Here is a 24,366-nt window from a genome sequence, read left to right on the forward strand (position 1 = left end):
GTTGTTACATACAAACTACAAACAATAGGCCACAAGCTCCCTGCTCTGCTCCATTCTGAAGCATCCACTTGTAGCCAAATGGATCCATGTACATCTTTGTTTTTTTGGGGCGGCCGTGGTGCAGGTAGGGCGGTCGACCCATGATCATAAGATTGCAGGTTCGATTCCCGCCTTGCACGCCCATGAGTCGAAATGTCCTTGGGCAAGACACTGAACCCCACCTTGCCTCTGGTGGTAGGCGGGCGCCTGTGTTTGGCAGCGGAGCCACCACCAGTGTGTGAATGTGTGAGTGAATGTCTGTGTGACTGGGTGAATGGGTCTGTGACTGTAAAGCGCTTTGTCCTTGTAGGAAGAAAGGCGCTATATAAGTATACGCCATTTACATCTTTGTTTTACTCGTCTAAAGGCTACAGACTGTACGTCTGGATTGCTTCATGACTGCTCACCATTTTCGTTGGACCGCTAATGTTAGATTGGGGTTGTGAGGGGCTGTAAGCTAGTGGGAGATAGTGTAAACAAAGGGTTGATGGGAAAAGAGTCCCGACCACAACTCAGTAAATTTGAACTACTACTGCTCTGCAGAAACTAAAAACAGCATAATCATAATTAAAAGAGAACTGGGAACGGTTTTACAGTAGATCATAAGATGACTGGAGTGGCACATTTTAAGATTTTGTGTTTCTATAAAATTTAAAAATATATTTTATATCAAATAGTAGATTTTTAGACAACAGGTAATCCCCCTAATGCATAAACATGGCATCCTGCGAGTGCAGCTGTAGCCAAGAAAACCATAAATATTACATTTTATCAAATTATTATTGAAAATGATCTGAATGTATAGAAAGCCATTATTTTTGTCACTTGGCCTTAGTGAAACGCATCAAAACCAAAGCTTTGACAGGTAAAGGTCTGGGGTACAATTCTCATGTTTAATTTGATGTTGCATGATGGGATCATGAGTGTTGAAGGACTCTTAAAGAAAAGAAAAAAGGTTGGAGTGTGTCTAGGTTCATTCCATTATATTGCGGGTTTATATAATTGTGCTGGAGCTGTTGGATTGTAAGTCAAATACCACAAAAAGAGCTAAAAAAAAATATGACACACAGTTTCTACTATATCTGCAACAAGAGAACCAGAGTGTTTTTCTTTGGATAAAGGGATTTTCCTTTACTAAAAACAAACTGGTTTGCTTTATCTAGGATGGCTTTTATTCTGCTTGACATAAACCGATGTTTTTTTTTTTTTTACTTGAAAGAACCAAAAAGTAAATGCTTTCCACTGGAAAAGGACTGCAGTCACTGTTTTGTTTCAGCTTGCAGTAAATTAAGTCAGCTGAAGACCTTTTAAGACGACAAGAGACAGACTCAGACCTTAAATGGCTCTATATCTGGAAAACAACAAAAAAGTAACAACTCTCTTTTGTCAATACACTGGTTTAGATGGTATTTCTTCATAGAAATAAATGCAGACACTGCATTAAATTGATGAAAAAGAGCCAAAGAAACAAAGAAGAGTTGTAAAATAGTTTTTTTAATGATTTTAAATTTGAACTGAAAGTAAGTAAAGATGTTAAGATCCGCGTACTCACACCTACCAGCAGTCATGTTTCAGCTGTTAGATTTTAGCTGTTACAAATGGGTTGACATTCAACTTAAATATGGCCGTCATACATGCAAAGTTCTTGCATGGTTATTAAAGATTAAAAGGTCAGTAAGTAGTAAAATCCAACAGAGTCTAACACAGGGGTCTGCAACCTGAGGCTCTGGAGCCAGATGCAGCTTTCATCCCTCCATTATGGTTTGTTGGCTTTAAAAAAAATCCACTCAATTTAACTAATTTGTAGTTATGGTTCTTTCTTTTAGTTAGTTCTGTAATTCATGTTCAAATTTGAACGTGTCAGATAACAGAGCAAAATCACGATGAAATGTTTAATTTACTATCCATCACAATAGAAAATTCTATGTTTGACTTGGCTTTTTATTTGCATTTTCAATTCTCGAAATCTGCTGCAGCAGAGGGATCTGATCTGATACCTGATGTATTTTATTTTCAGAAGAACTTGTATGTGCTGCTGACAGAAGTAAAAGAGGTTACATTTTTTATTGGTAGAAAAATAAAAACCCTGTTATAACTCTATTGCAAATATTCAAAAGCTACAGTTTATAAGTGAATGACTTACAGACCACAAACACAAAGTGACTTAGTCACCCTCTCTCTGGATTTGGTCAATTACCGTATAAAGTGGAACTGATGGCTCTATAGGCGTTAAAGGTTGCAGACCCCTGATCTAAAATGTGACATTATTGAGGCACCCTATTTTGTGAACTTAACTTGTTTCAGTCCATTTATAAGTGTTCATTTTTAGGTAAATAATCTTAGTTTTTTTTATGGATAGACGGAACTTTTCTATTTTCAATTGAACAGATGATTCTCTTGGTCACAATGCTTTCATTGTTCTTCTTGGAATTCTGTCGATGAATGTTCTCATCCATGAAGTTGAGTCATGGCATCTGGACTCGGCCACTTTGATGAGAGGTAAAACGTTCCAAGAAAGAAGACTTTAAGGCAGAATTCTTGGAATTCTGTTACCACCCCAACAGAATTCTTCCAACTAGCTAGAACTGAGCTGCCCAACCACGGCTCTCGGATTCTGCTACCCTGTTCATTTTCAAGCTAATCACTTAGATCAGATGTCTTTGCTCAATCAGAGCCCGGATTCAGCCGAACCAACTATTCAGCAGCAAGTAAGACGGGTGGCAGATTTCAAGGATCAGAATCTTTTTCCATCTACTGCAAAAAAAAAAACAAAAAAACGAAAAACTGGAAGTTAGTTTCTTTACTGCTAAATAATGGCTTTGTTTAATGTTACAAAACAATTTAAGTCTGCAGGCATTGCAACAACAGAAAAGCCTGATTGATCTTCCAACCTTTTTTTCAAAGCCATGCTTCCAGCAAGTCTGAAATGCAGCATTGCTGACAAATAAAACAACTGGCAGCTTGGATTTTACATAAAAAGCAGTAATGGGGGGAAAAAAAAATACAACTTCAATAATAACAATTTTGTATTTGAAACAGAGCAGTGTATAATTATCCCTGGCCGTTATTTTTTTATACCAATGCCCTTTTATTTATGCATTTATGCTCTAAAAACAGGATTCAAGTAAACACTCAGTAGTGAAAAAAAAAAAATAAAGAAATCTATTTTGTATTTTTTCTTTGCTACAGCCATTTAAAAATGCTGTTAAATTTAATGGGTTGTAAAAGGGTTGTGTAAAACAACAGACCTGCTGTTATATAGATTGACACATGGTTACGATGCCTGTTTAAATACATATAATGAAAAGAAATACAATCTGTTTAAACAGTAAACATCAAGTCTGTGAAGATTGTCAGTCATCCAGGGGATGTTATCGCAGGTTTCTGTTTTTCAGGGCAGCTGGACTTTAAAAGGTTGGTATAGAAGATGCTTCGCTGCTTATCAGAGTAGCTTGTTTAGTTCACTACAGTAAGTTAGTGTCAAGGGCATTGTGGGCCAAAGGTCTGACATATCAGATCTGTGTTATCAAAGCGGCCTGCATTTCCACACTGAGAGCAAACATGTCTGGAAAAGTATGGATGGGAAGGTGCGGGCAGGGAGGAAAGTCTTCTGGAAGGAGATACCCATCACCAACTGCAGCTATCACACTCCCTTATCAAAAAGCTGTCTAAAAATATCACTTAAGCCAGGTATTAGAACAGAATTTATGGTGCTTTGAGAATACTACAAGTGCATGTTTACACGGAGGTAAAAGTAGCCTGCTTGTTTTTACGTGCCAGACTTATAGGGGTTAGGAGGAGACTTAATGCTGGTCTGTTTGCTTAACCTTGTGCTACTGAGCTGACATGAAAACATCAAAACAACTACCTGAAATTAGCCAATGAACAGTGAGGGTGAACAGCAGCCTCTCTGTACATGTTTGCAAAGATGTGTGCATACCTTCACAGACACAGAGGACAAAAATACAATTTCTGTTAACAGGAGAGCAAACACAAAGCACCCAAGTATCATTTGTCTTATTTTTGAACATACTTTCATACTTTTCAAGTGTTAAAAGTACTTGGTACCTGCAACTATAATAGCTTATTCTTAATCATTTTTGATTTTCTGTGTTTTACTGTGTTTTATTGTGTTTAACTGTGTTTTATCATCTTTTATTGTGAAGCACTTTGTGATTTTTTGATAGGTGCTACACAAATAAAGTTTATTATTATATTATTAAGTTTATTACCTGCTAGAAATGTGAGTTCAACTTTCAAATGCCTCCAACTGACCCACTCTAAACATCTTTTGATCTATTTTCAAAGTATTCCCAGTAGTCTTTTTATTTTGATTATGCCAAGTCAACTTTGAGTTGTCATGGAGTAAGCCCCCGCCTCTTCCCGTCATCCATCTGTTTAAAAATGTTTACAAACCCGTGTGTCGTTTTCTAGGACATAGTCTCTGCAGAGCTGCAGTACCTCGGAGTTGTGGGTGGGAATGTTTGCACGGGAGTAACACTCTGCTGGCATCTCATGATATTTTGTATACACTCTCTCCTGCTATCTTACAGCCCCTCACACCCCTAACCTAACATTACTGGTGCAACAAAAAATGGCAAGCAATATCGGGGCCATCCAGCAGTACAGTTCTGATCCAGATTCCTGCTCAGATGAGAAAAACAAAGACGCACATGGATTTAATTGTCTGCAAGTGGAGGCATTAGAATGGAGCAGAGCAGGACGCTTGTGGCCCATCCAGTGTATTTGTCATCTACATTTGACAGTAATAATGATAAAATTCCAGCAACTTGTTGCCTCTCTTTGTAATTCAACCCTTTTTAATCATCCTCCAACTCCTTAAATCCTCTCCTTCTTTTGTGCACTTATCCTCGGTCTCCAACTTCCCACTCTCTCCTTCTCTCTTCCCTCCGATTCAACAAGCAATGTATACAAACATAGTTTATCTAACTGAAGTTTAGCCTAAAATACAAAAGGGGTTTATACAAATATTCACCTCTTGTGTCAGAAGATCCACAAACCCCTATTGTAACAGTAAAATATGTCCAACGCAAGAGGTCTTCAGTTCTCACCTGTTTGCTCAGCTGTTGGAAAGGACAAGTTTAAAAAAATAAAGATTATAATAATCTTATTGAAATAACCCTGTGTGACGATTCTTGCTTTTTTGTATTGAGGCTTTTTTCAAGGTGTGCTATTCAGTTTTCTCAAGTTGCAGGAACCAATGTATGTACTAATTCATAACACCTACAAGTTCTTGATCAATGGTATTTTTCAATATAAAAGAAGCATAAAACTTTATATGTATAGCATCACTGCTTTCAGCCATTATATGCTTTGAAAAAAGAAAAAAAACCAAGGTTTACAACAGTACGATGGAACAAGGCCGCCTCAGACGCTTGACAGAGAAACACCTATCCCCAGGAGATGGATAAGCAGTACATTTGAAAAACATCTTCATTCATCCCCATCGTATCATTCATTCAGACTCCCACACTCACCCATCCACTGACCTTCCTCTGGCATAGTGAGTCAGAGAATGCATACATGGCCGTTTATTTCTTCTACCTCACACATACATTGCTCACAGATTCAGACATGTCCAGTATCATCCCCTAAGGACGGTACTCAATAGACACATCTAAATGTATGTGTACCTTCCCATAAAGAAATAAAGAGGTAAAATCCGGCAATTCTCACAGCCTAACACAGAGACCGTTGGTGAAAACATCAGGGCTACAGTAATCAGTAGATTGATTACTCCTGGGTGTTCTGTGCATTTCCTTTAAAAAAAAAACATGTAAGAATGAAGTTTTTTTGGGACTGTTCATTTTTGATGGGAAACACACATAACATTACTGTACTTCCTCCTTGATCTCACACACCCATACGAAAAAACACACAACCTTCCTCTGTACACTTGTTACTTATCGTAGACCTCTCTTGGACCCACATCCTAAAAACCAGTGCGTGTACCGGATGGCAAACAACTGAGCTGTAAGCTGAACGTTCAGAGAGACCCCTATCGACAGAGGAATCAGAGAGGAGGCAGGGGTCACGACAGGTGTAGGGACTGTGGAGGGGTCCAAACAGATCTTAGATTACAAACGCACAAAGCAAGGAATCTACTTTACGCAGACACTTATCGCACAAAAGTTCTCAGGAATCCTCTGCAGCACAGAAAACAAACTATTCCAAGGACAATGACGAAAAAATGGATCTTGAATCTTGAATAAAATTTACCTCCATCACTCTGTTAGAAAAATATAAAACAAGATCCCCACACACATTGGAAGAAATGACGCTGATTAGTCAAAGAAGATGAAAACAACCACAAGACCATATCTGGACATCAAGGATGATACCCGTAGGTGCTCCAGTGAGATACTATTTGCTACACACCATAGTGCCCATCGTGTCACAGGAATTGTCTTTTTGGTCATTTGTATGAATCTGAAATAAAACTAGTTGCTTTTACAATAGCCATTATCAGGGTAGTGAAAAATTCTGCTAAACAAACTCAGTTGCTTGCAACACCAAGGTTCACCACCAGTTACTAGCTACATCTTTTCTGAGAGATTTTGTAAAAAATAATGAACCAAATGAAAAAGAGAAAAACATTACACAGTATTAAAAGTTCAAGTCCCATTAGCTTTCACAACGGGCGGGGTGGGGGGTGGGGGGTGGGGTGGGGGTGGGGTGGGGGAATGTTCTCCGCATTTGACTCACCCCCGAGGATTGGATGAGCTCCAGACGAGCTCGGGAACAGCTCCTTAATGCTGAGTGTCAACCTCTTTCTGTCTTTCTTTCAGCTTTCAGAAGCACTGTAATATTCCGTCAATGCACAGAGTGAGAAGAGCAAGTTCCACCTTCATCTCCGCCGTTCAAAAACCCCACTTAATATGCTTTCCTCACCTGGAGGACATTCTAGATATTAAACTGATAGAAAAAAGATGCAACCCTTGATCTTAGCCAAAAGGCCAAGAAGGGATTTAAGCGCCTGGTCATTACTTTCAACTGATTTAAAGAGACTTGATGCACCAGCATTTATATATTTTAAAAATTGTAAACAATGAAGCTAAAGTAGTGTACATTCTTTCTGCTTTGTATCTTGAGGGGGGTAGAGGGGGGTATATTAATGCCTTGTGTCTTCAGTTAACTTAAATGTCTCCCTATTTTTTTGGTGTTTCTTTTACATGAAAGCGGCTTCATAAATAAGGATTGGATTTGAACATTGTTCAGCTTGAAAAATCAATAAATGACCAAAAAATGCAGAAACCATTTAGTCCTTCATAGGTTTTTCTACTGGTCGGGAATGTTTTTATTTTCAGTTTTCAGCTGTATATATTTTTATGGAGGGCAAAATCTTTTGGTATATTTAAATTGTAATTTTATTTTTTATTTAAAATGACATAGGATTCCATTTATTTCTTTCCACATTTGCTTTATTTCTAACTAATTTTGACAGATATATTTTTATAGAGAGAACGTTTTATTTAAAAGTTATTGAAGATTTAAGTTGATTTATTCTGAAATAATATTTTCTATTTTTACTCATATTTCTGTTTTAAAAAGTTAAGTTTTAAAAGTCTAGTTTTAGTGTGTTCAATCAAAGTTTATCCTGTTGGGCCTGCGACCTTCAGCGTGTTTTGGATTTTGTAGCAATCCAGTTCTACACCCCTGCCACGCCCACAGAAAGCCTGGATGGCCAGTTGTGACTGAGGCTTCAGTCTCAACTAACTGGCAGAAGTTCAAGGTGAAGAAAATACTCTATGACAGGGCAGTCAACAGCCCAATATCAGACAGCAGCTTAAATACCAGCAAATGTTAAGAATCCGTATTAGGTTTATTATTTTTTTTCATGCTGAATGTGCTCTACATGGAACTAAGATATTAAATTAAACGTTTTTTAGTTAAGGGGCGGGATTAAAGTCTATCAAAATAGTTTGCAAAGCGATAGGGATAAAATAATTTAAACCGAGGGTCAGTCTGCAGCTCCTCTAACCACCAACTCCTCAGATGTCCAACACCAGAGTGGAAATGGCCCAATGACAGACCTGAAGCTTGCTTCCACAAATGGCACATGCACAGTTGTGTCGTTCTTTTATCTGAAGCAGGTGAAGGACAAGTGACCCTGTATTCGGCAGCAGCTTTGTCGACCTACTGTAACCAAGGATTTAATGGCGTCCTGCTGCTTCTGGTTACTGCAGTACCTTTGCAAAGGGTCTTTATTCCCCCAGCATGGATCATTAGGAAGCTGTTCAAATTTCTATTATGTTCTGAATTCCAAGAATTTCATGGCTCAAGTGGGAACCTGTTAGTGAAACAAAAAGCCGGACTTGGCAGACCTTGTTTTACATTTATGGTACGTCCAAAGGTACGCTCAGGGGGAGATCAAAGGGCAAAACAACACTGTTAAGAGAAAAAGTAGCACTGAGACAAAACTTTGTTTGCTAATGAGCAGAAAGGAAGATCATTCGTTTTATTTGCGGTCCGTCTCTTTAAAATGTAAGACGCCGACAGCTATATAATTTAGGATATTTTTGGTAAAGCAATATCCAATAGATCAGGGGTGTCAAACTCATTTTCAACGAGGGCCACATCAGCATAGCAGTTGTCCTTAAAGGGTCAAATATGACTTATACTAAATGTAACTTAATGTAATGAAAAATAAACATGACTACTCCTTCATGTTAAATAACTCATTTATTTATTTATTGTAACTTTTTAAAGTGACAATTACAGTTGCATACAAAACATATGTTTCCTTGTTCCTCTAGCATAAATCCTTTTAAATTTGATTCTGACAGATCAGGTTATATGGATGGTTTTAAGTCCTAATGTATAGTTGCCCAATCTGATTTTTCAAGTCTGATTTTCCCTAGATATGAATAAATACACACCAATTTTTACTTTTTATTCTAAGAAATGAAAAACCCTTATGCTTTTATGTGGCCCCCGGCCTTTGAGTTTGACACATGTGCAATAGACAAAATTTAATCTATAAATATCAGAATTTCTTGTGTCTGAAATGATGTCTTCACAACAACCACATACAAGTAAATAATACACATCTGTGTACAACACAACGATCCAGGACAAAAGGAACTGGGCACCGACCCCAAAAGATGTTTCTTTATGAGTGTGAAGTCGTCCAACCTTGCTCCATCTTTAAAACACTCACCCTGCTTGCCAGACCCAGAGCAATGAAGCACTTCTCCCCAGCATCAACTATCTCCAATTCATAGTAATGGCAGCGAGTTGTGAGGGGTTGGCGTGCCTGGGCCAAGCCAACGTCCATATTACTCTTTCCTTTGCCAACGTATTTCAGGAGCTGAAAGGGGAGACGAACAGAGGGGGAGAAAGGGGTGAGGCCTTGCATAATAACACATCTCTGGAAAGCATCTGATCAAAGTAGTGCAACTTTTCTTAAACCAGTGCTTCTCAAATAGTGGGGCGCACTCCAATGCGATGCCGGGGGGGTTGGGGGGGGGGGCAGTAGTGGCAGTTTTAGGCACAAGTAATACAGGCAATTGTCCGCTGCGCAAATTTAACAGAGGGGTGACAGCGGCTCAGTGCTTGGAAAAAAATCTGTGCCTCTATTGGTTTCCTATTATCTGTTCTATCAGAGAGTTTGTAACAGCCTGAAACTGTGAACTGTCGTCCCTGCAGCTGCTCCTGTCTCCTGTCACACGGCGGCGTGTGTGAGAGGGAGAGGGGAGGGGCAGTGGGCTCAGGCTGCCAGGTGAAACGGGGCACGCGCAGAGCTGCAAGCCCTGCCTGGATTGGGCAACACCAGGATCATCTCGTGCCCTTAGATGACTCAACTCATTCTAATAATGTCATTCTTTATGAACTATTGTAGACATTTTCATGACGTGTCTTTATTTTCCATAAATGTATTCTTTGTCTGCCTGTCGTTTAGTTGGTGTTAGTATTTGACATAAAGACAGCAGGTAAAGCAGTAAAACAGCTGCACTTTCTGAGATCATAAATAAATAATCCATCATTTAGAAAAAAAATCAGCACAATGTTTTATCTATTTCTTCAGACTAAAACGTTAAATATATTGGTGCTGTTGTGTGGATATTTCAGATCAATTTACATTTAATATTATTTTTTGATTGAATTATTTTTCTCTGCATCAAATGGTTCAGTTGGTCAAAAATGTTTCTAGTTTAAATAAGGAATGACAGATTTTTTTATTTCAGGCAATTTAAGCTTCTTTTCTGTTTTAGACTAGAACAGGGTTTCTGTGTGGCTAAATAAATGATATTTGTTGAAAGTGGATTTATAGTGTTTTTTTTCTATTTTCATTGTTAAAAGATACAATTTTAGGTATACTTACCTTACATTTTTATAGATACTAACCTAATATATCGTCACCGTGCGGGTGTATGTGTGTGTGTGTGGGGGGGGGGGGGGGGGGGGTGGCGCGAAACATTTTCTTTTTCCTAGGGGGGACCTGGCAAAATATAATTGAGAAGCACTGCCTTAAACCCACAGCCTATACTGGTGCAAATATAATAAAAAGCATAGTTTGTTGTAGGTTGTCATTTTGGCAGATGTAATCTGAAATACTTTTTGAATATTGCTTTTGTGTCACTGACAATTTCTACAGCAACTAAGACCTACATGTCCTGAAAGTTCTTTTCCACTGGGCCTTCTGCAACTTCCTTTATATTTCACCGGACTTCAGTCCTTCTCTTGGTCTACCACTCTGTGGAAGATCTGCAAATGTGAATGGGATATTGGTACTGTAGCGTTGATACAGTTTTAATCCTTCTTTTTTATACTTAGTTTCTGATATTTACCTCACTTGGACAACACTACTATCCCTTTATTACCATTTCTTTTTTAACTCAAGAATAAAAGCTTTTATTGTGGAGATTTTAATGACTAGTTGTCGTAGCTCCTGTTAGAGTCGCTGTTAGTGTCCTTGCTCTCAAGCAAACCGTATTTCTGCACAAACTGCCTGTTATGTTTTTGTTGGCGTCATCTGTTGAAAGAGCGCCGTTATGGAAACCTTGTTCATTTGCTCATTTGAAACTATATAGACCCTTCCCATACTGCAAGGACATTTTAAGTAAGAAGAGGCCTTCAGAGAAAACTCCTTCTGAATGTAATATTAGGAAGGATAACAGGGGAGCTAGAGGTATGGTGGTAAACCAAGAAGGCCACAGCTCTGAATCATACCTTGTACTTTTCACCTCTCATGATGTTCTGAAGCCTTTAGAAATCTACTCAAAGTACCACAACCACTCTGCCTGGCTCACAATAATCATTATATGCTCTTTTTCTATTTGTAGGTTCACTAAAAAAAAAAAAACTAAAAAAAAACAAGTACCGTTTATAGTAAAAAAAAATCTAACCCTTTAAAGGACCTGAGCTGTCGAGGTTTACTGACTATTCTGAATTTTTAAAGACTTATTGGTTGCATCGTCTTTATGCTTTTACAGCAGTAATAAATGTTTTGACCCCCAACAATCATGAATATGTCAACCGTGGCTCAGTAAGCCTAATGTCTGCAAAGAAGTCACGTTTCAGATGTGGGGAAAACACAACTGTTGACATGACAGTAAACAAACCTGCGAGCGTGCCTACCAATTAGACGACTGAGAACCGCTAAAAGAAAATTTAAATCGTCTCTGCGCTTTTTTGCGTGTTGGGACAAGGTGGCCTGTCCAAGAAGAACTACAGCTGCTGGATGCTGCCGTTTCCGTAGGGTTCAAAAGAACGAAAAGAGCATACAAATACAAAATAGGAGAAAATGACTCTTATAACAGAGGATTAAATCATGTTTGTATTGACAGAAAGAAATAGCTCATCTATAGTGCAAACTTTGAAACACAACTTCCACATTCTTGCACATTGTTAAGTGCTACAGAAAAAACGTTTTCCTATGTGCATGACAATAAAGCTAAGAAAATGAATCAAAGAAAGCTCGATACAACTCTCATAAAATCACAAGTTTATATAAGCTTGTGTGACTTGCTTTAACCAGCTTGGAGAATTCCACAATGTTGTTTTTAGCTTTAAGAGCTTCTGACAGGCTAATTGACATCATTTTAGCTAATTGAAGGCACACCTTTGGATGTTTCATGAGGCACACCTTTCAACACAAGAGCCTTATGGACTGACATCATGGGAAAAGAAACCAACCAAGACATGTTAAAAATGATCCTTGGGTCAGAGTTGAATGCACACGTGCTGCCTCAACAGAATCCATGCCAAACTAGCTCTGAATCGGCATAAACTTAACACAGAAAGGAAGAAACCACTGCTCCAGCACTAGAAAAATGATAGATCATAGTTTGCAGGATGCTTATTAAAAAAAAACATATCATCTGGCCTATTGAAAGTAAACTGAACAGTTTTCTTGTTAAAGTAATATTCAGCTCCTTCAGTTATGTCTGCAGGAATTAACCAAAATCTGAGCATGGTGACATAGAGCTGCTGAGGAGGCCCGACCTTAAGTTCTAAAAGTTTGAACCAAGTAAAGTAGTCCTTAAATATTGTGTTCTTAGTAGCTCAGATTCCTATGTTAAATTCTGAATTTGAAAATGTTTAAAGAAAATCAATACCTCTGATTAAAAACTACTCTTCTAATTAATTTTGGAGTAGAAATAAAATAGACAAATTGCGTGAAATATGACGAATTGTTGAGTAATTTATAAACTTGTATTGTGCCTATTTAGATCTAAAACCTAGAGAATTCCACCAGCGTTTACAACCCCTAATGCAAAAAGCAATAAATGCATCCATGAAACAATTAAAAGCCGTTTCTTTTAGTCGTAGAGGCTTAGTTAGTCACTATGTTAATTAGTAGCTTACTGTAAAAGATTTGCTTAAAATATCCGCACCGAAAGCATTTCTTAAATGTAAAAATTGTTTTAAAAGGATTCTTGCTTTTTTGTTAAAACCACCCCACAACAATAACTTATGGCGTGTCATAACTGAGGATAAAACATTGCCCTGCATAAAGGTGCCATGTCTGGCCAGAAGGTTCTCGCTTCTGTGGCTTTGTGGACGGAAAAAACTGATCAAGCTTGAACAAGATTATTGCTCTCCCTTGCAATCTGTTAGAGTACAGCCGAGAGACTTTACCACACAGCTAGTTTTTGCAGGTGCGTCCTCGGTGAGTGGGCACTGTGACAAATTAAGACTCCAAAACCCTGTCAAATCCCCACTGAGCCACCCACAGTCACTATCCTACAAGTATGAACAGCCGTTGAGACTGAAAGCATCTTACCCAACAGATAAGGAGTTACCTTTTGGTCTAGTTTGCTCTTAAGCATTTGAACAGTTGGATAGTAGGTTGACAGGTAAACATAATTTACTATGAAACCACATTAGCCCATTTTCACATGGCCAGCAAGGCTACGTGGTTTAAAAGTGGGCAGAAAATGTGGGTTTGTCCACAGTTTCCAAGGTGGCCCCCCCTGTGTTTGCCCACATTGGCTTAAGTGGACACACATAAGCCACGGGGGGGGGGGGGGGGGGGGGGGGGGGGGTAAAACAAATGCATCCCTAGTTTAAAAAGCTATAGGTGGGGGTAGTTGCAATTATTCCTGCTGTGGGCGGGACTGTTGGTGTGGAAGTAAGCCTCCGCTAATATCCCATAACCCTTTTGTTTGCACTCCCTCCCGCTAGCTTATAGCCCTTTACAACCCCCACCTGCTACGAAAATGGCAAGCAATATTAGAATTATCCAGCCAAATAGTTTTGATTCAGATGCCGCTCAGACGAGGAAAATAAAGACGTTCATTTGTCTGCAAGTGGACGTGTCAGAATGGAGCGAAGCAGAGAGACTTTGGCCCGCCAGTTTCAATTTCTACGTCATCACAGCAAGCTTTTTTTTGAACGGCAGGTTGTTATCTGTTTCTGATCCATCACAAAATGAATAATGAAATACTCAGAAACGTAGTTTTAATCTTAAATCTTTTTATATATATGCGTTCCATTATGAGAAAAAAATGCTACAAGAACATGTTAAAAACAACAAAAACACAATTTTCAGTAGTCAGTCTTTAAAGAAATAAGGAAGAGGTTAGGGAGTAAAATTGCAAGAAAAAAAAAGTGTTTTGGTGATTTTGTGGAAACCTGAGTGGGAAACACTGACACGAAAGCAGACCAATCTACATAAAAAAATTCACACAAACACATGGGATCATTAAGGTAATGCCGCAATCGTTATATAACTCCATCAGCTACAACTTGTTGGTTTGGTAACATAAAGGCATTCTTTTAGCAGGTCCCTGTTCTTAAACTTTAACAGCTAAGCAAATGTGAGACAATCTATGTAAGTGCTTTTACAAAGGATAGTCTTGAGGTTTATCGCTTTATCTCCTACTCTGATCATTTAAAATTCCAGCAGATTAAATACTTTGTCAACGACAAAGCAGTCTTTTGTGACTAGAAACTTTCCAAATGTAAAAAAGGCTTTACATTTTTTTCTTTTTAGGGGTAATTTTCCCCATGCCCATAGAAAAACCTTCATCTTCCATCCTATTTTCTTTGTAAAAGCCCTGCTGATTAATTCCCCACAGGGGTACAGGTTTCAACAGTAGCCAACACCTTCTTTGTAGCAGATTAGCCGTTCGTGTGTGCTTTCTTGTCTCCTTAACCTGCTGTTTTTTCATGCCTGGACAGCTGCTCCTCTTTAGGGGGAGGACGAAGAAGTTTCAGCTTGATGAGCGCTCGGTCACACCTTTTTGGTGCTGAGTAATTGAAGGTGGAGAGCGTGGACAGAAAAAGAGACGGCTTGGAGCAAAGCATGCCTCACTGAGATAGCTGACAATCAATCTGGCTCGCACTCTCCCTCCTTGTCTTTTGCCTCCTCGCTTCTGTAATTTTGAGCGGTGAGAGTCGTGACGGTGCTGTGCAAGGCCATGATTTGTTGAGCTGCTGCCTGGGAAACAGATGCATAAGCCAGAGAGCCATCATGGCCATCTATCATGTCTAACTCGATAACTATAAGAAAGGGGAAAACTGCAATTAAAACATTACTTTTCTTTTTTTTTTATTAAAAATGTGTTTTCATACCATTATCACTGCTAGAAATCAATAGAAGATGACAGGAATAAGTGGTCCAAGAAATCTTTGCTGTTATAACGAATACAAGTACCTTTAACCCTTGTGCTATCTTAGATGACCCCACCCTTGCATTGATGTGTTCTCCCTACCATGACAAAGGTGGATAAAGGTGGAAAGATTTCATGTAATCCATGGACACCAGTGAAGATCACAAATCATTGAAGAAAAAAGGTTCAGAGCACTGTCTAGTGGGTCTAGATGACCCAACTCCCAATGTTAAAGTGCCTAGGATAGCACAAGGGTTACAGCAGTATACTATCTTTGACAACTGTGCCTGGTCAAGATTGAATCAAAAGCCAAAAATAGGTCTACAAAAACAAAAGTAACAGTGGAATCATTATAACAAAAGAAAATTTAACATGAACAGGCAATTATGAACAGAGTGAATTTTTGTAGAGGTTCAATGTCATCTTTTTCAGCACCTTCTTAGATATTCTGGTAAGCTTTTTTTTTGTTTTTTTACTTTATTTAACAAACCTTCATGCACTAACTCTCAAGAGTAAACCTTGGTGGAACCCTCGGCCGATTTCCCAATATCCCTTTCTCTACACTCTCTCCTGTTAGCTTCCAGCCCCTCACAACCCCAGCCTAACATTAGTGGTCCAACAAAAATGGTGAGTAATATCAGAGCTATCCAGTTGTACAATTTTGATCCAGACTCCAGTTCAGACAAGGAAAACAAAGACGTTCATGGAACTTTTTGTCTGCAAGTGGATGCATCTGAATAGAGTGGAGCAGGGAGACTTTGCATCACAACGGAGAGCTTCTTCAAATGACATTTTTTCATAAAAAAAAAAGACATTTATACAATTTGAATCCATAATTCTTTTACATACGCCCTCCATGGTGGCAAAAATGCAACCAGAACATGTTAAAAACACCAAAAACACCATTTTTACTGTAGTAGTTCTTTAAATTCCTTTTCTGCCCTAACTATTGATGCAGAGTAAAAGCAGCCAGCGCCGTTATTGCTCAAAAGACTCTACAAACATACTTTAGCAACTTAAACATGGGCCTATTCTCCACACACCTCTGTGGAAACACATAGAAAGTGAACTGTGAATGACTCTGCAACTCTAAAGTTATTCAAGTTCAAGTAAAAACGAGGCCTTTAGATTCCAAAACCCTTTAAAAAGAAAAAAAGTGACAGGAGAGCAGAGTCTGAACCCTAATAAATACATTAGGTCAAGTCTTTTTTTTATTAAATTAAAATAAAACATACTTGTTTCAGAACCGGTCATGGCCAAGTTGATTAAATCAAAGAGAAAAAATGAACATTTTTTTCACACCCTGAGGAGTTTTAGGCAATAAAAGCACAGAAACATTAGACAAACACTAGCAAACATGATGATTGTGGCTAAACCCTTGATGAAAACTTACTGTTAATGTAACCAGACATGTGGGATACAAATAATAATCAACCTGACCATGTTTAAATCCTATTATTGCATGATTTCCTTTTGTAAAAAAAAACTGCTTTTAAAAATGTTAGTTTGTAAAGGGGTGTTGAATGAGAAAATGAGGTGATGGGAAACATATGATCTCAGATAGACCATATGTATTGATTAATGGGACTAACTTGTGCAATTTACCCCAAAATTAGATTTTCTTCATGTCTGTACTGCTACATGAAACAGCAGAAAACTTTTAATATGCCTGTGGATGTCTGTAAGAGCAAATCTGCAGAACAACAGCACAAGCAGCTTTCCTGAAGATGCCAAATAGCAGTGTTTACTACAAGCAGCCTCCTTGCACTGATAAGCATGTTTTTACTTCTCCTGTTCATACACTAACTTCATCTGTTACCATCCCTCAAGATAGTGCCGAGCCATAATAGAGGTGTGAAGAAATGTTCTGCAGAAGTGCAGAGGTACATTCACACAGCGCAGTGGAAAAAAGGAGAATGCAGAGTGAAAACAGACCGACTGTGTGAACATGGATGCATTTTCATGCATGCAGGGATTTCACATTTCCTTCTCAAAAGGGCAAAATTATTTTACTTTCTGTTTGAGGCTAGTTTGAAAACTAAAGTAACTGAAGTCAGGTCTGTTCGTCTGGTAACCACTAAGCTAGGGTTAGTTGTGACTGACTAATATAAAATGTTCAAACTTTAACTAAATACATCTTCACATGTTTGGACTCATTATCTATGAAACTGTGGTGGATTGATTTATTAATCTAACCTTTTTGTATTTGAGACTGAAGATGCATTTAAATGCAGGTGTCTTGTTTCATTGACATGGGACCCTTAAATCCTGAGGTTCACGATGGCCTTACTAGGCTTGTTCCAACACTGACAGACCAATTTGTGTCTCAGATTTTGTCATTTGAGTTCTGTTAGCAATATGAGTACTATACAAGCGTTAGGTGGGAGTACACAAGTGAACCAGATTACAAGGAGTAGATATGGTCCTTTGATGGTAACTAAAAGTGAACAGAACAAAGGAGATCCACATCCATCTGAACCTCTCTTCTGCACCCTTCATGTCATCCTTGACTACATCCTTAAACCACTTCATTGGTCTTCCTCTAGTCTAGATCTCTTTCCTAGTAGCTCCAACCACAGCATCTTTTTATCAACATAATAACTGTCTCTCCTCTCAACATGTCGAAATGTCAAACTAAACTTCTATCATGGAAGAAGACTGGGATTGAGACGCAATAGTGATGTTATTTTCAATAAAGGAAAGGGCTAACTACACTCGAGTTTTTCATGTTCCATGCATTTGATGGATTTCTAATGGAGGCCATTGGCTTTGTTAACATTAGAGCAAGTGGGTTACTGAGGCTACATATAGAAAACCTTGGGAATCCTTTTAATGGCAAACATGAAGCGAGCCTCCAGTCGTTATGTGTAAAACTACAAAATTTGGTGCTTCCAGAATGGTTTCAAACTTGAAAATACATTTTTTTTGGTGCACACCAACTTCAAACAGCAAACAAATGTTGTCCAACGTCTTTAAAGTTATTCTCATCTTTGGTTCCAGGACATTATGACAAAAGCTTTGAAAAGAAACTTAAAAATGTAGCTTTTGTGTTTGCGGTTTTTGCTTTGTGTTTTTTTTCTTTTTTGCTAAAGGTTTAAGTTGTTGACTTTCCAGATGTGTCTAAAGTGTCTAAGACATTTTGTTTTTCCTATAAGGGTGGGTGTCCTGCTTCTTTTCCATCAAGCCCGTCATTGCAGCATCTAATCCGATCCAGGTATTCAGTAGTAAGTAGGACTTCTGGAAAATAAGCTGGACAGCAGCTCTTGATGCCTGGATTTAGAAACCCCTGCTCTAAATTTTATCAAGAGAAATACTGGCGACACCAAGGGACCACAAGACTAATATAATATGGTTTGTGAGCCTATCTAATGATCTGATAAAGTCTGTGCACAAGCTGTCCTTATAACCAGCTCACAAAACTCAAATGACCCATTGCCAAAGACTAAAAAGCTTTCTTAGAAATCGTTTTAATTCAGATCAGATATTGGCTGAATGAAGGCATGTTTTTGATGTTCAGGCTGATTGCTACCACGAAGCAAGATGAATAAAGTATTAACCCAGAAGATGTGGAAAACCCTGCTTGACAACGTGATATCATGCATTACAGGACTAACTCACAAGAACTGGGGACAGCCTCAATTTACCTTCATTCACCTTGAATGACACACAGCTCCGCACTAACATCTGTAAACCCATCAAATCTCAAACTCCAACTGTTTTAAAGGGCAGGCATTAGGGCTGAAAATGCTAATGCTTGAAAAACCCATCAAATTTGATCCAGTATTAGTGCTGACGTTTGAAATGTCAGAGGAAGGAATAAAGGGAGAAAGCAGGAAACTTTAGAGGGGTTTGCATAGATTGTAATTTGCTTCTGCAGCTGGAAAAGAAACAATAATGATGGCGGAGGGGTATTTCACATGAACCAGCTTTACAACACCAGAGCTGAACTCTAGTGCCGTGCACAGTCCTGACACTGTTGTGTTTTTCTAAAGAAAAACAGTACCAAGTATATTTAGAGAAAATATACATCCAATATAGAAAATAATTTTTAATTACTAAGTATAGAGGGTAAATTCTTTAGGGGGGTGATGATGAACCAATTGATTCTTGGGAATTTCTCCTGGCAGATGTAGGTGTCGTCTCCTCTATAGTCTCATCAGCAGCTAACAGGATTTAAGTTAGGGGGCACAGAGACTGCTCGGACAACAGATGGCTGACAATCAGAGGTTGGTGTTCACCCTGAGCGGCACGTACGCAGTGGAACGCCAGCCAAATGTCTCCTTTCAATGAAAGCAGTAAAACAGGAGCGCGGGGGGGTGGGTGGGGGGGTCCTCAATCAGGTGGACTGTACTGTTAACACAAATGCTGTGTTTTCAAAAGTCACCTTTGTCTTGACTGTCAGCACAAAGGTAGGACAATGAGGATGTAATCTTAAAGAAATGCACAAGTCGGATCACTTTCAAAATCCCATTAAATCTATTGGTGTAAACCCTTGAGGAGCCTTGAAAGCTAAAGCTAACACATCAATCAAATCTTTGACTGGTGGGAGAGGCTTTCATTGTCAAAGAAGCAAAGGAACAGTTTATGCCATGTAGTGAAGTGATTCTTTCCCTTATTTAAGAGAAAAGAAGAAGGTTGTCAAGCTGGGGGGGGGGGGGGGGGGGGGGGGGGGGGCACAATGGAGGCACGTGGGAAACATTTGTTTTATTCCAGGAGTTAAACTACTTTGCCTCAACATTTGAATAATTTTTAGTACTTTGAATGAAGACATTCAATGGTATTAAAAAAAAAAGAATAGAGTTAAACTAAAGAAATCTTCCTCTACTGTCTTGAACTAAAAAAGTACTTCCATCAACAAAAAAATGGAGGTATAAAAAACAAAGGGGAGTAATTTTTCTGTGCATCAACATCTTCAAACTCATAATATTAACAGTAGGTTTTTATCAGATGTACCTCCGCTCAAAAGTCTGATTCTGATGCAAAATTTAGGAACTTTTGGTCACATTTTCTGTCCAGCAAGTTAAAGAAGAAACTCATGTAAATAAAATGACACTGAAGGTGTTCTCTCCATTTTTCTATTAAATGTTAAAATGTTTGGGACTTTTCATAACAGAATACTTGGCAGTTGGTTTAATTGATAACTAAATGGTGATAAGTCAGTGAGGTTTCTTATTTATACAGGTGACGTCTTGAGGCTGAGCCCTACAGGCCAGAGGATCTTAAGTCCAGGTGCCATAACTCAACCTCAAGGCAAATGGTGATTCTACCTCACTAAGTGGTCATTTTTATCCATCAAAATGTATGAATTTCTGAACCTCAAAAAGCAGCAGCACTCTAATAAAGTGAAAAATAGAGAATGGATGGCTCAGTTGGAAGCGTGTAGGACGGGCACATGGGAAACCGGGGTTTGTTTCCCCACGGGGCACGGTGAGCTTGATCCTGAGTGGGTCCATGGGCAAGATCCTTCATGCTATACTGCCCAACTAAATAGCCACAAGGGGGAAGGTCCCCCAGCCTGAAGAAACTACAGGGTTGTCTCAGGATGGTCATCCGATGTAAAAAATCTCTGCCAAACCACCTGTGAGGTTGAGTGAAAAGCTGATTCGCTGTAGTGACCCCAGAAGGTAAATGGCAAAAAGGTGAACCACATTTCCTCTAATGAATTGAACGTTACCTTTAAAGTTCTCAACTATCCTGCTTTTACAACCAAACAACACAGGAACACTAGTTCTATAACTAGAAACTCCTAAAGAAATTATTTATTTTAATAACTGTCAAAACTGGCCTATGCATTTATTTATTTTTTAGATAAACATTCAAGATTCCCCAAATTATTCACTGGGTTATAACAGCTGACCACCATTTGTAAAACACTGGGATAAAAAAACATTTTACTACATAATTTCCTCTGGAATCATACAGAACTTGACTGTATATGAGAGATGGACTGAGTGACCCCTTCCCCCTTGCGTTCAAAACAGGAAGTGCCTGCTGTCTCCATGAAGCCGAAATCCCACAGACTTCTGTTGAGAAATAAACAGCTATCACTCAGTCCTTACATCTGTCAGAATAATCATTCTTGTTCTACCACCGCACTTCAACATTTTCTTGCGAATCCTATTTTCCCTTCTCATGATACTTTCTGTAGAGCAAGTTATTCAAGTTGTAAACTGACCAATCAGATGCCTCAACAAAAGTAGGTAGTCTTGTGTCAAACGTTTGAAACATTTGACAGATTCTCCCGAACCCAACTTCAAGTATAGGGCCGTGGCCTTTCAACATGCTCACTCCTGATTTGAGACAGTGGTTGCCATAGAAACAGTGACTCAGACCGACTCGGACCAATCACTGCTTACTGCCGTTGTCTGGCTCAAACATGTCAGCGTCCGTACTGCAAAAAATGACAACTAAATGGACTTATTTTTTTGGGGGGGGGAGTCGGAAGAAGGTTATTGTTTATGGGGGGGTTCATACTCAGTCCAGTTCTGCTATACAGTCAATGTATTGAACTAAGCTCCAATCATGATCGTGTAATGTCAAGTTCTCAAATTTGCCCGCTAATAGTCATCACCACATTTTAGCTACTTTCTCAGTCACTGACTCTCAACTGAAAATGGTTTGAGACCTGCAGCAACTAACTCTTTAAAGACAAAACCCGTGAAGAAAATGAATCCAGAATCGAAAAAAAGAAACAAAAACGCAAAGTATTTCATTTAAACAAAAAAGAAAAACCACTCAGAACCCTCACAACTATCCAGACAGCCCTGAGCAAAAACTGTTATCATCTCAGTAAGATAATGCCCAGTGAGAAGGGATTTGAAAACTTTGTCTTTTCTTTTTTTAAGTCTCATAAATATCTTTCCCTATACTAATACCTGCAATATAGCTAAAAAAAACAACTATAAAAGCAGAAATGAAACTATTCATTTGTGAATTATACATTTTTTGAATAAATCTGAAAATTGATATCCGAAATATAAGTGGGACAAGAAACATCTGAAACGAAATATATAACTCATAACTTGTGAGCCTTTTCAACCTACCGTATTTTAGCAGACATTACAGTACATTAAAAAGTGGATAAGGACTTGCAGAGTTTTCCAAAGAGGAGGACAGAACTGCATGGGTGACAACACTGGGCAGAAATCTCGGATCAGACAGCCACCTATCTAAACAGGAGTGGCTTTCTCCTTAATGTAAACAGTTCACAATAGCTAAGACTTAACTGCAGACAGGTCACTACTAACACCATTGTGTTCTGTGCATTTTGTGGCTTTCCATGTCACAGCACCTCTTCATTTGAAGAATACCAGTGAGAAAAGTCATTCATCTCGCAAAGATCTTTTCCGTCACCTTGTTCCGCCCTTCTTAACGATCGGTTTAGAAAGCCCATCATCCAGAACAATAATTATACACTTTTATTAAAGGGAAACGTGTAAATACCATACTGCTGTTTTGTTCCGGTGTCAAAGCGGGTGAAATCACAGGAGGAGTTCAGGAGAAACCATCTATGGCAACTGATTCACCGGATGACTAATCTGCAAAGTCACAGTTAATGGTTTCTGTGCAGACTGAAAAGACAAACTATACTGGATGAGTGAGGTTAGGTGAAGTACTATGCCTTGAGTGTTGTGGCTGTGAGGTGCAGCAGAAGCTCCTCACATTCTCAAATGTATCAAATGACCCTGAATTACACCTAAATTTTCCCAGAATGCAACACCCCGGCGAAAGTTTAGAACGGCTTCATGGACAAAGTGTGGTTTTAAGATCCAGTTTCTTAACTTTCAAGTTTTTGTCCCACAGTAAGCCAGCGGTTTGCATAAATGTGCTTTCAGGGTTCACAAAGAGGGAATAGTTTTTTTTTTCTACTGGGGACAAACCGTCTCAAGTTTTGATTAAAAAAAATCCCAAATTCTCTACTAGACTATGTTTCTATGCATTAAACTATAATGGGTTCTTCCTCCAAAGGAAGAAGCAGGATGAGCAAAAGTATCTGTTCACATTGTATGAGCTTTTTGAACAAAATGTAATGAGAGTACAGAGTACAGTGAGGCAAAAAAGTATTTTAACACCCAGTGATTTTATAAGTTCTCCCCCTGAGAAATGTTGGAATAATGTATAGAAGTTATCTCATATGTGCTTTTATGCATTACCTAGCTATAGAGGTAACATAATCATGCATGCAGGTGTCTGTGTCCAAGTTTGTTTCGCAGGAAGGTGAAACTCTTAGGAGGAGACCACCTTTCTTAGCCTCTTCCCCGTTTCAGCGTGAGAACCATGTGTTATCTGTGCCAATTATCTGTGAGAAGAGACTTTGCAGGACCGAGAGATGATGTGGGAGGACTCTGAGAACACAGACATGTTGCAATTTGTTTTGTTTCTATATAAAAAATTGTATGATCCATGATTGCATATAAACCAAGCAGTGACAACAGTGGAGTCTTTTGGACCCTGGAGCCCAAGAGGGAAGCAGGGAAGCAGGGAAGTTCAAGCCTTTTTTGTATTTTTTTGTCATGTATTTGGTGAAGTTGATATGGTGAAGCGCAGCGACTCAACAGCGGAATCATGGTCAACAAATATTTTTCTGTCTTTCCTGAGTTTTACACTATCAATGCATGATACACATCGGAAAGCTTTAGTAGCCTCTTTTGTTAAAGGCCTTCATTTCCACAGCATTAAAAAAAAAAAAACAGATCTGCAGCAAAACTTAATCAACTTTCTTACTCTAAGTTTAAGCAGAAAAATGTTGTTTGTTTCTTACCACTCCACTAACTCGGACGCCGTAAAGCCGTCCCCAGTCGTCTTCATGGCTGTCGACCATCATCATACTGTCCCCCTCCTCCGAGAGCCACTCAGCCTGCAGGTCAACCTTTACCTCCTCCCCCAGCGAGTGCATCCCCACTGCAGGAAACAGCCCCTCAGCTGACACAGCAACCTCTACTGACCCCACCTGGACAGCAATCAGGTCAGATGAGTGAGTGAGTGGTTTACCAGGCAAAACTATGAACAAAAAGTGTGGTGTTCTAAAAGAAGATTTCAACAGGATTACAGCATTTAAAATGGTAGACTGCAGAGTAAAACTGAAAGTACTGCTTGTGAAGGGGGTTTAACCCAGTTTAATACTGAACATGTCTGGGAAATAAATGTTTTGTCTTTGTTTAAATTGCAATGACAAAAAAAACAAAAATCTGTAGCAAAATCTTATTTATTAACACAAAAACGCAAAAATATAGGAAGAACATAACCT

The 24,366-nt window shown here is 38.8% G+C and overlaps 1 protein-coding gene and 1 pseudogene across 3 annotated transcripts in view; both read right to left on the minus strand.

The window, feature by feature from the left end:
- Nucleotides 1-24,366, minus strand: part of spryd3 (SPRY domain containing 3) — a 57,477-nt gene that overhangs the window by 23,234 nt on the left and 9,877 nt on the right. For 2 of the 3 annotated variants that reach the window (XM_023956947.2, XM_078950180.1), the window contains 2 exons: nucleotides 23,881-24,069; nucleotides 9,221-9,370 (listed from right to left, as the gene is read on the minus strand). In XM_023956947.2, coding sequence (XP_023812715.1) covers nucleotides 9,221-9,370; nucleotides 23,881-24,069 — 339 coding nt within the window. The remainder of the gene's footprint in view (nucleotides 1-9,220; nucleotides 9,371-23,880; nucleotides 24,070-24,366) is intronic. The other variant, XM_023956949.2, reaches the window with a different exon arrangement.
- Nucleotides 6,851-7,028, minus strand: LOC111947696 (U2 spliceosomal RNA; annotated as a pseudogene).

The sequence above is a fragment of the Oryzias latipes genome, chromosome 7, assembly GCF_053564925.1.
Source record: "Oryzias latipes strain Hd-rR chromosome 7, Olatipes_Hd-rR_3.1".
In the NCBI taxonomy this organism is placed as follows: domain Eukaryota; kingdom Metazoa; phylum Chordata; class Actinopteri; order Beloniformes; family Adrianichthyidae; genus Oryzias; species Oryzias latipes.